We start from the raw sequence: 13,116 nt of genomic DNA on the forward strand, positions 1-13,116 counted from the left end.
CTGCCACGTTCAAAACATTAGTTGAATCTCACGAGAAACAAGGAAGCGATACAGGCAACATGATCAGTATATACGCCGACGGACGGAAGAGAGAAGAAATAAATACTTTTATTGACTAATTTTCCCAGCGTCCATGTTGGCTTCCTGATAAAAACTGACAAATTCATTCACGCTCCACCAGGGAAACGGGAAGATAATACGAGTTTTTTTTTCTTCTCAAGGATGCTGCGATTGGAGGGACTCTCATAGTATAAACTGAGTCGGGGGAAGTAGTTTCAGTATTTCTTCGCAAAACATCTTGATGTGATGGTGTTTGCATTTATGAATCAGAAAACGTTCATATAACTTAAACGTCATTGTCTAGTAATCGATGCGTATCAAAAACAGTTATGAATAATTATTCAACAAATTATAAATTTAAAGAAAACAACAATAAAAAAGACATTCCGCAAAGCACTTTAACGAAAAGCGTTCATTATCGCTCATTTTAAAGTGGCACACCCTTTTCCGTCCTATTAAGTCTGGTAATAACATGAATAAGTATAACATTTCATAGTTAAGAAATATAACTTTCCCGAATTCCGGCTGTCCAAAAAAAAAAAAATGGAAAGAAACTAGTTATATACTAATATCTACAGGTAACTGGCTGTGTTTGGCATCAAATTCGTAGGTTTTGGGCTCCAGGATGGACGCTGGTCACATGACACTGAGATTCGTTTCCGGCGAACTTCGGGGGAGAGAGATGACCTCCCTCCGAGCAGTGATTGTCAACTCTTGCTGACCTCTAACTGTGCCCCCTCCAACCAGTAGGTCACCATCAAGCCTTTACCCTGGCAAAAAAATCTCCATAAAAGTAGGAAGGCCACGGGAGATAACTCAGGAATAATTTTCCTCTTTTATCAGGATTATTTCAGTATCGGTTTAGGAATACAATCTTGTGATTCAATTTTGAAATTCAATTATTCCCGCCTTTTGTCGATAATGTACATTATACATAGATTTTAAACCCTACTTACATGTACCTTCTTATTGATAATTTAAATGACTTTTATTAATGTACATGACCTTATGGATTGCACAACTTATTGAAAATATACCGGTATTCAGTCGGTTACCTTTATCGGGATTTCTCCACGACAGCTGACATCGTACATTCCAAACTGCTGTAATAACTTCTCCGAGGATTCAGAAATTTGGATTTTTCCAGCTATGAAAAATACACAAAAGAGAGTAAATAATAATTACAGTTCATTGAATACAAATTAAAAAAAACTATATTAATTATCTTTATTCCACCCCGCAAAAATGGTGTCTGGCAAAGCCTCTGACTCTTTTACCCACAATATAATGTAACTGAATCATCCACTTTCGCCGATTACCATCATATATCCCTCAGTATATTGGTTAAGAATAATATGCCCTTTAAGTTGTTCACATTTAAAATGAATCATTTACTTGCCATTATCATTCCGAACATAACATTCATTATATCCGATACTCAAGCTAATGAGAAAAATCTATTAAGATATGAGTTGGCCAGAGTGATCTGGGATTAGCAAAACCCCTCAAATCTGGTGACGTTTAACGTGGTAATCACTAGGGTAATCCACAGGTGCTTGAGGACAGGTTCGACCCCCCCCCCCCCTCCCCTTTCACCCCCAGTATATAGACCCCCGAGACTTTAATTTTCTTTTTTCATTAAATTATCCTTTTATGACATATTTCTAATCTAATTTATTCATCCATTGCCCAAAAGTAAATAAAACAAACATTTTAAAAAATCAGACCCTCGATCTGTACATTTTTTTAAAAAAATGTTTGTTTTATGTAATTTTGGGCAATGGATGAATAAATTAGATTAGAATTATGTCATAAAAGGATAATTTAATAAAAAAAAAGTCCCGGGGGTCTATATACTAGGGGGGGGGGTGTGGAAAGGGGGAGGGGGTCGATCCTGTCCTCAAGCACCTGTGGGGTAATCTACTTGAGACAATATTTGCATGAATTGACCGCCGCACATTGCAATCACATTATCGTCATGCCAAAACAGTGTCGATTATTAACAGATACAAACGGTTTCCAGTATAAAAGTAGTCTTTAATTTTCTTTTTTATTAAATTATCCTTTTACTTTTGTCTAGTTTTTTATTAAGTCTACCGTCAACCAAGTGACGTACATTTTAGAGATTCTTACTATAAGTCTCTAAGTAACATAAATTCCTTAAAAAATCTTACCCAGTAAAGTAAATTCTTGAGATTCTTACCAAATGACGTAAATTCTAGGGGATCTTACTAGTAACGTTTACTCTAGAGATTAATACAAAGTGATGTTGATTCTAGGGTAAAATATGTTACCTACTGACGTAAATCCTAGAAAATCTTGCAAAGTGACGTAGACTGTAGACATTTTTACTAAGTGACGTAGATTCTAGAAGAAACATACCAAGTGACGTAAATTCTAAAGAATCTTACAAAGTGACATAGATTCTAAAGAATCTTACCCAGTGGCATAGATTTTAGAGAATCTTACCCTGGCCAGTGACCTAACAAGAGATTCTTACCCAATGACGTAGATTTTAGATGTTCTTACCCAGTGACGTAGATTTTAGATATTCTTACCCAGTGACGTAGCTTTAGATGTTCTTACCCAGTGACGTAGATTTTAGATATTCTTACCCAGTGACGTAGATTTTAGATGTTCTTACCCAGTGACGTAGATTTTAGATATTCTTACCCAGTGCCGTAGATTTTAGATGTTCTTACCCAGTGACGTAGATTTTAGATATTCTTCCCTAGTGACGTAGGTTTTAGATGTTCTTACCCAGTGATGAAGATTTTAGATATTCTTACCCAGTGACGTAGATCTGAGATATTCTTACCTAGTGACGTAGATCTGAGATATTCTTACCCAGTGACGTAGATCTGAGACATTCTTACCTAGTGACGTAGATTCCATCCTGGAGGCAGTGTTGACGGTGTCCCCGAACAGACAATACCTGGGCATGGCAATGCCCACCACTCCCGCAACCACGGGGCCTAATGACGGGAAAAAAGAGGAAGACATAATGGGTCAGTGATCTTATACTTGTAGCAACTGAGACCGTATTCAATACGAAATACTGATACATTGACATGTACAGCTGTGCTGGGTAATCAGGCTACTGCAAAGTGCCAATCTTGTGCCCGTCTCAGATGAGTATTCTTATAATCTAAAATGAGTTATTGCTATTTAAAGCCATGGACTTAATTAGAAATGTGAGTCTTACTGAGCGGGCAAAAAGATACGTCCCTCTATACCCCCCCCCCTCCCCCATACATGTAAACAAAATCAAATAGGGTTGAATCCGAAACATTAAATTACGAGCCTTACCAGAATTGATACCAATTCGAATCATCAATTTTTCGTCCGGTTTGTGCTTGACCTTAAATTCCTGGACGGCCTTCATGATACTCAGGGACATGTTGGCTATCTCCATGGCATGCTTCTGACCATTTCTGACCGGAAGTCCAGAAACCACCATGTAGGCGTCCCCGATAGTTTCCACCTTTGACAATGACATTGTAAGGACAACATTCAGATGTATATCATTATGGAATATCAATGAATTCATCCAATTTCAAATCTGCTGATTTAATCATTTCAAAGAATTACTACCTTGTATACGTCAAAATGGTGGATTATGTTGTCAAAGCACGTGTACAAACTATTGAGCAGGGCTACAACCTGTAAATTAGACAATATGAAGCTTAACGGGGCAAAGTTCAGTTCGATTGTGCAAGAATTTTTTATGCATCCCTATGCGCAAATCATTACTTTCTTTTCTCGATCTGAACAAATGCAAAGGGTGTTACGGATATGATTTCTAATTTTGTAACCAACTCATCTATTCTAATTATGATTTCGTGTAATTGTACATGTATACGGGTAGCAAAAAATGGGAATAAAAAATACCCGCAAAAGAAACCACATAATGATAGTATAACCTCTATAGGTGTGCTACATGTTTACCTGTAAAGGTGTGCTACATGTTAACCTGTAAAGGTGTGCTACATGTTTACCTGTAAAGGTGTGCTACATGTTTACCTGTAAAGGTGTGCTACATGTTTACCTGTAAAGGTGTGCTTCATGTTTACATGTAAAGGTGTACTACATGTTTACCTCTAAATGTGTGCTACATGTTTTACCTGTAAAGGAGTGCTACATGTTTACCTCTCAAGGTGTGCTTTAGGTTTACCTCAAAAGGTGTACTACATGTTTACCTCTAAAGGTGTGCTTCGTGAGGCCAGTGTGGTAAAGCCCACGATATCACTAAAGTAGATGGTGACCATCTCGAACGTCTCCGGGTCCACGCTGTTCCCCGACTCCAGCTGTTTGGCCACCGTCCTACAAATCACAGGGCACAGTGTAATCATTAACACTTATAACATATCTAAGGGCAGTAAGATCAGGGATCAAGATACATAAGAAATCATAATCGTTGTGTTTCACTTTTAATCCTTTGAAGACGAGCGCTGTTCTTGATTGTCAGTTAAATAAATTCATAGAATACCGCTAATATATATAGAACCAATGGTCATTATATTAAATATATATGAGCCTCTTATTTTAAATAATTGACTGAAAATCAAAACATTATTTAATTTATTGTAGTGCACAGTGCCCATGTACATCTCACAAAATTTTGATTTGATAATATTTTGGAATAAAAATGTACATTTGTAGATTTCAACCGGAATGTCGACAATTTCAGAAGAACCGAGTCCAGAATTCGACACAGATCACTCCTTTAAAACTCAGCTGCATACAAGGAAGTAAATGCGAGTTATCTCTCTTAACACAAGACACCGTGTGCCTAAAAGGGGAAAGTGGAAAAAAATTACAACTTACGGCGGTAGCAGCCTACAGAGAAGGTCCTCAGCTTTCCGTTTTTCTTCGATGTACGCTTTAGTTCTTTCTGTTACAATGCTCTCTAAATTATTGGCGTATTGCTCCATTCTCCTCATCAGATTATCCATTATATTTCCTTTTTGATTTCTAAGAGATATCAACATTTGTTATAAACATGACTTTATTGGATAAACGGTGCGATTGTTTGGACAATAGAAGGCTAACAAACAGTGAATTGCATCTATAATATATTTATGATTAATGTGGAAAAAATGGAATGCACTCCCAGAATTATGGCAGGTTCTCAAAATAATTTCCTGTTTGGTTTCGTCGCTGTATTATTACTTTATATACATATTTTTTTTTTTTTTTTTATTTAAATATTTTATTGTCCCAGACAATTTAAACATTCATTTGATGTCAGGGTTGGGAGGCCCTGAAGTCATCAAATTTACAATATTATTGTGAAAAAAACTGTACATAGGACATTTTTTGCATATACACACACATTCATACAGTGTTTATGGTTGTGTACACAGAGTAACTATATATACTAAGATTGTTCAAATTTAAAAATAAGAAAAAAAGAAAGCGGAAGTTGGAAAAAATAGAGTATCCCAAGTGTAAATTAAAAACAGAGGACACTTATTGAAGGGAAGAGAAAATATCCCATCGTTTATAAAAATTATCTTCATTGTTATTTTTTTTATACATATAATGTTCTAAATTTCTATAATACAGTATTTCTCTTTTTAAGCCTTCGAAAGACGGTAACATTTTGTTATTTCTTTTCTTATAAATATGGCGTTTTACTAAGATGATCAAAAGATTGATTATATTTTTGTGCTTTGACAGTTTACCAAACAAAATATCAACAATATTGGCATCAATCATCATATTAGTTTGATCATTAATCCACTCAAAAAAAGAATTCCATAGTTCTTCAACATAGGTGGGGTCTCTTAATAAAGAATTATTGAATCTCCAAAAACCTTTACCTTTTGTAAAATTGTTAAATTTTAATTGTAATTCAATAATAGAGTGATCTGTCCTATAACCGGGTAATATTGATACGCTATGTAAAAGTGACATTAACTCTTCAGATATTAAAAAGAAATCTAGTCTAGCTTGTTTGATAGGTGTTTTTTTACTCCAGGTATATATTCTTGCATCAGGATTATTTATTCTCCATGGGTCCACCAAGTTAAATTTTTCTTGTAGCTTAATGACTTCTAATTTATTTTTTAAATTATTTTCTTTAACATAATTATGACAGTCTAGGTTGAAGTTTTGAACCAGGTTCCAATCTCCACACATAATTATAAAATCGTCACTGAATTCTTCAATAATGTTAGAGAGTTCTCTAAAAAAATCTGGAGAATCTCTATTTGGACCATACAAGTTTACAATAGTTAGAGAGTATTTGTTATCAACAAGTATACTAGAGACAATGTAATTTCCATTGGGATCTGACTTAACATTTAAAACAGTATATTCAAAATTATTATTAGTAAGGGTCAGTGTTCCCCTTGAGTTTGAATTACCAGGGCTCATTAAAAAATCCAGGCCCCACTGTGCATATACAACACTTTTATCATTTTCAGTACAATGAGTATCTTGTAAACAGTACAGGGATGCTTTTTGTTCTCGCAAATATTTGAACACATCTTTTCGTTTGTTAACATCATGGAGCCCTCTACAATTTAGGGATAAAATCTTAAATTCACTCATTATCAATCAAAGTATTTAGTACAAGCCCATAAACAAAAACACATTCATACATTCTAGCGTGCTGAAAATCAATTGAAAATAAAAAAAATTCTTCCAGCATTGTGCGAAACACTATAAGGATGAGATACTTGGACATTGCGGGGGAAGACAAGCATTCAAAATTATGCATAATTAATCTTAGGCAACATGTTCTAGTCACAAAAATGGACGGTATTAACGTAGGCTAACACATGTTAGAGGTTTTTCAATACCAATTATACGACACTGAGATACACTATCACATGTCTTAATTAATCTTTGGCAACATGTTCTAGTCACAAAAATAACCAGATATTAACGTAGGCTAACACATGTTAGAGGTTTTTCAATACCAATTATATGACACTGAGATACACTATCACATGTTGTAATTAATCAATCTTAGGCAACATGTTCTAGTCACAAAAATAACCAGATATTAACGTAGGCTAACACATGTTAGAGGTTTTTCAATACAATTATATGACACTGAGATACACTATCACATGTCGTAATTAATTAATCTTAGGCAACATGTTCTAGTCACAAAAATAACCAGATATTAACATAGGCTAACACATGTTAGAGGTTTTTCAATACCAATTATATGACACTGTGATACACTATCACATGTCGTAATTAATTAATCTTAGGCAACATGTTCTAGTCACAAAAATAACCAGATATTAACATAGGCTAACACATGTTAGAGGTTTTTCAATACCAATTATGCGACACTAAGATATACTATCACATGTCGTAATTAATTAATCTTAGGCAACATGTTCTAGTCACAAAAATAACAGATATTAACGTAGGCTAACAATTATATGACAATCACTGAGATGCACTATCACATGTCGTACCTGGACCATCTGTTGTCTGTTGTACGTCGGACTTGAAGTTCCACCGATGTAGGTTTTTCGATAATTCGGGTTTTTAGTCCTTCCTTGCGAAGCTGATAGGCCTTTTGAGCCAACTGTGCACGCATTTTCTTCAATGGGCCAGGTAAATCTGTACGGACCGACTTTCCTTTTGGCAGCTTAACTTCATGGACGCGGGCTAGAATAAAGTTGCGGTCCTTTAAACAGGCAAATTTAACAATAATAGCTTCTGGTGCCGTCTCTTTGTATCTGTTGTCCGGATTCCTTGGAATGCGGTGGGCATTTTGAACTAGTGGGTATTGTTTTTTTATACAAAAAAACACATGTCTCCCCTTCTCCCAAAGGATTGTAATATGGGGCAAATTTAATAAGTGAAAAAGAATGAAGTCAGCTATATGTTAGATATCATCCATATATGATACAGTTTAGAAAATGAATTAACTTGAGACACAAAATTGGTCAAGGTCAAAAATTATGGAGGCGTGCACTCCTTCTCAATACCATCTACCTATGTTCCAAGTTTGAAGCCTTAATGTCAAAAGCTATCCAAGTTACCACCCAGACAAAATTTAATTATTTTTTTTTAATTTGACCTTGAGTAAAACAAGGTCAAGGTCAAATATTAATCAATAGTACACCTCAGTGTATTATAAATAATCTTTGTGTAAAGTTTGAAGTCCTTCTGTCAAAGAATATTTAGGAGGTGAACAATGAAGTTTTTTCTAATTTGACCTTGAAATATAATTTTTAGGTCAAGGTCAAAAATTTTGGTAAGGTTGAACTGGACTATATACCATCTATGTATGATACAAGTTAAAAGATTGTATAATTAAGGAGTCTTGTGTTATGGTCCGGACTATATATTTTATAAAACGCTTGACCTTGAAGAAGATAATAAGTCAAGGTCAAAAATTTTGATGGCGTGCACTTCTTCTTAATACCATCTACCTACGTTCCAAGTTTGAAGTCTTAATGTCAAAAGGTATCTAAGTTATCACCCAGACAAAATTTAATTATTTTTTCTCAAGTTGACCTTGAGTAAAACAAGGTCAAGGTCAAATATTTATCAATTGTACACCCCAGTGTATTCTAATTGTTCTTTGTGTAAAGTTTGAAGTCCTTCTGTCAAAGAATATTTAGGAGGTGAACAATGAAGTTTTTTCTAATTTGACCTTGAAATATAATTTTTAGGTCAAGGTCAAAAATTTTGGTAAGGTTGAACTGGACTATATACCATCTATGTATGATACAAGTTAAAAGATTGTATGATTAAGGAGTCTTGTGTTATGGTCCGGACTATATTTTTTATAAAACGCTTGACCTTGAAGAAGATAATAGGTCAAGGTCAAAAATTTTGATAGCCTGCACTTTTTCTTAATACCATCTACCTATGTTCCAGGTTTGAAGTCTTAATGTCAAAAGGTATCTAAGGTACCACCCAGACAAAATTTAATTATTTTTTCTCAAGTTGACCTTGAGTAAAACAAGGTCAAGGTCAAATATTTATCAATTGTACACCCCAGTGTATTCTAATTGTTCTTTGTGTAAAGTTTGAAGTCCTTCTGTCAAAGAATATTTAGGAGGTGAACAATGAAGTTTTTTCTAATTTGACCTTGAAATATAATTTTTAGGTCAAGGTCAAAAATTTTGGTAAGGTTGAACTGGACTATATACCATCTATGTATGATACAAGTTAAAAGATTGTATGATTAAGGAGTCTTGTGTTATGGTCCGGACTATATTTTTTATAAAACGCTTGACCTTGAAGAAGATAATAGGTCAAGGTCAAAAATTTTGATAGCCTGCACTTTTTCTTAATACCATCTACCTATGTTCCAAGTTTGAAGTCTTAATGTCAAAAGGTATCTAAGGTACCACCCAGACAAAATTTAATTATTTTTTCTCAAGTTGACCTTGAGTAAAACAAGGTCAAGGTCAAATATTTATCAATAGTACACCTCAGTGTATTATAATTGTTCTTTGTGTAAAGTTTTAAGTCCTTCTGTCAAAGAATATTTAGGAGGTGAACAATGAAGTTTTTTCTGATTTGACCTTGAAATAAAATTTTAAGGTCAAGGTCAAAAATTTTGGTAAGGTTCAACTGGAATATATACCATCTATCTATGATACAAGTTAAAAGTTTGTATGTTTAAGGAATCTTGTGTTATAGTCCAAACTCTATTTTTTATAAAACGCTTGACCTTGAAAAAGAAAATAGGTCAAGGTCAAAAATTTTGGTGGCGTGCACTCCTTCTCAATACCTTCTACCTATGTTCTAAGTTTGAAGTCTTAATGTCAAAGGGTATTTAAGTTACGGCTTGGACAAATTTGGATGAAGAAGAATAAGAAGAATAAGAAGAACTAGAGCAAAGCTCGTTGCAAAGCAACGAGTGGGTTTTCCGCTAATGTCGAAAGCAACGCTAGAAGTACGTCTATGAAGCAGAGTTCTTAATCTAGTAACAAAGAAACCTAAGTACAAAAAGATAAAAAAAAAAAATCAAATGATTCTTGGTACAACTTAACATGATCCGAATGTTTTTAAGTACGACTTAACCAAAAACCCTTAACCATTTCAAGAACGACTTAACAAAGAAAACAATGTGTTTAAGTACGACTTAACAAATTTGACTTCATTTTAGGTACAAGTTTACTTTACCTTGAACTAACATCTTTTTTCTTAACCCAGAATGCAAAATTAAAATTTATGTAAAAAATCAATTTTGTTTAAAACATAATTCTGAGCAACTTTTCCTCTTCACTGCTTTTCAAAAGGTTGACCTTTCGTACTGTGTGCTCGTTGCGTCATTAATTGTCAGAAACTTATCGATGTTAAGTTTACTTTACTGTACTTCTGTGAATATTTTCTATGTAAAATTACTATGAACCAGACAACATTGAAATGGTGAACATTTCAAAGGGCCCCGCTTATGTTATTTCAGAGAATTCTGCTTTGACCTTGACCTATAACTTGAAATTTTTCCAGCTGGCATAGAACTTTTAATTCAATTTCATTCCCCCTAACATACATGCATTTTTGTTCAATCTGACCAAGATTAAGCATATTTGGAAAATTATCTACTATTTAAAACTAATTTTAAAAAGATCTGCTATGACCTTCACATTGACAGACTTGGTTCAAGGTCACTGCACGCCATTAACCAATAAACTCTGTAAAGGTAAAATATTAGCCAAATAGGGGCCAAAAGGAGAGTATATCTATGCTCTTAAAATATGGATTTTTGTGTGATCTGATATGACCTTGACTCTTCATCTACAAATATCATTCGAGGTCATTGCATATATTTTGAACAAAGGCATCATGTGGGTAAAGTATGAGGCTGAATGGAGCAAAGGGAGAGAAGATATACTCCGGACAAGGATTTTTAAAAATATAATTCTGATATGACCTTCACAGTTTCTTTTCACTGAAAATAGGTTCAAGGTCACTACACACCCTTTCACCCTTTACTCAAAAGCTCTGCTTATGTGAAGTCTGAGCCAAATAGGGGTTAGTAGAAATTATATATGCTCTCAAAAAAGGATTTTTGCATGATCCGATATGATCTTCACCCGTTACCTAGAAATTTCATGCAAGGTCACTGCACATCGTTTAACCATAGAGACACTCTGTGAGTATTAGCCAGATTGGACCAAAGGGAAAAAAGATATGCCCCAGACAAGGATTTTATATATATAATTCTGCTATGACCTTAACCTTATACCTAAAAACATGGTTCAAGGTCACTGCACATCCTTCAACCAAAGGAACCCTGTGGATGAGGTATGAGCCAGATTGGGCCAAGGGGAGAGAAGCTATGCTCCTGTCAAGCCATCTCGGATGGACAGACCGACAAATTGATCACTAGAAGGCGCCCGCATAAACATGCCTTTTTATCTAAAATAGTATCCATGCTATCTGCCCATGGTGTATAGTCATCAAAACCATTCATTAGCAGAATTTGATTTCCCTCCTTTTTAAGGTGGTATGGGACATCTGTCGATATTAATGTGGATTAAAGTACTATATAATTGAAAACTTTTCACCGGTTTAGAATTTTCAAATTTTACAATATTTAACCAAAAAATAGCTTTTAAAAATATTTGAAAAGGTAAAAATTGTAAAAACCCCAGCGGGATTCGAACTCATGACTTACAGGTTCCTAGTAAACCCTCTAACCCACTGTGCTAAGGAGTTAGGTGACCATTTTTGAGAAGAAACTACATGTACTTATATAATTACACTTTATTTTATTGTTTATTTCGATAAACAATACGTCACAACACAACATGGAAGTGTCCCATATCACCTTAAACTCGGAACACCTCTGACCTAATAAGATCGCCGCATTAAATACAAAGTTTGATTTAACTCTAATTTGTTTATCATCAAGAAATTCTGCATCGCTGACAAATAAAGTTTTCTTCTGTATAATGAAATACCAATTAACTGACTATTCGGACAATAGCAAGTTTATTGTCCCATTCAACAGCTACTATTTCCCTTGGCTTTGCCTCATTAAATATTTGCTGTCTTGGGGGACAATAAACTTGCTATTGTCCTCATACCCAGTAAATACTAAATAGGCATATAATATCCCATCCACCTACATTTCATGTTATATAACCTCCCGTTTGTAACCTTCAATTTCACTGTAAAGTCAACATATCTGTTATAGCCGCAAGTTTCACAATTTATTTCTGCTTCTCATGTACTTAAAATTAGGGGCCTTAATATTGCTTACCAATTCCAACAAGAGACATCCCTCTAACTATTGGTAATCATTAAAATTCATTTCATGAATCTACGCAACAATGATAAACCTTCAAGTACAGTCACTCTCAATTTTACAAAAATATTGACGGTACTTTATCCGAAACTGTTCCTTGTATCTTTAACTTAGTACACTAACATTTTTATGAAAAGACGGTTTGTCTTAGAATAAGAAAGCTAATGCAATTCTGAGAAAAAGAATACCACATATTGCCAATTCCATTGAGGTTTAATAAAAATATGGCCATTTAAGTGAACCCACCATTTCCAATTTCCTTTAGTAAACACAGATTTACAGGGTTCTCCATAGTAAAACATCTTTATCTGACCTTTTAGAGTTCAAGTTTTGTTCAACCACCTTAAAAAAGAAACCTTATTTAATACAACATATGCCTACATGATATAATCATGATAAAAGCTTCACATCACTTAGAAATACCCTTACATGTATACCCCCCACCCCCCAATCTTTTGATTTTCATAAAAAGTCATGGTTTGAAATGTTTTAATTACCTAATTCTATGAAACATGTGGCCATTTCCTTGAGTCATTTCTCACACATATTTGAAAACAATCATCAATGATTCTAAAATGTGATCTTTATTTGTTTATTGTATGATTTGTACCATTTTAATTAACAAATAGACAGCTGTCCTGCTTGTGATTTCTTGTTTTCATGAAAAAAGTAAGCTAACAATCATATTTAGTGAATATCTAATCTATTCTGATTTCTAGTCTTCTTCTAACCATGCTAAAACAGTAAGTTACAACCTACAAGTTAGACATCTGCCTTAAATTAGAATTAAATTCAAACACACCCAGGTA

General features: G+C 34.3%; 1 protein-coding gene across 1 annotated transcript in view; it reads right to left on the reverse strand.

Annotated features, from left to right (window-relative positions):
• Positions 1-433: 433 nt before the first annotated feature.
• Positions 434-13,116, reverse strand: part of LOC105346626 (atrial natriuretic peptide receptor 1) — a 41,339-nt gene continuing 28,656 nt past the window's right edge. Inside the window, exons 16-22 of the mRNA XM_066078452.1 lie at positions 4,888-5,034; positions 4,260-4,383; positions 3,655-3,723; positions 3,370-3,544; positions 2,937-3,035; positions 1,116-1,207; positions 434-830 (exon numbers count right to left, since the gene is read on the reverse strand). Coding sequence (XP_065934524.1) covers positions 768-830; positions 1,116-1,207; positions 2,937-3,035; positions 3,370-3,544; positions 3,655-3,723; positions 4,260-4,383; positions 4,888-5,034 — 769 coding nt within the window. The 3' untranslated portion in view covers positions 434-767. The remainder of the gene's footprint in view (positions 831-1,115; positions 1,208-2,936; positions 3,036-3,369; positions 3,545-3,654; positions 3,724-4,259; positions 4,384-4,887; positions 5,035-13,116) is intronic.

The sequence above is a fragment of the Magallana gigas genome, chromosome 3, assembly GCF_963853765.1.
Source record: "Magallana gigas chromosome 3, xbMagGiga1.1, whole genome shotgun sequence".
NCBI lineage: Eukaryota > Metazoa > Mollusca > Bivalvia > Ostreida > Ostreidae > Magallana > Magallana gigas.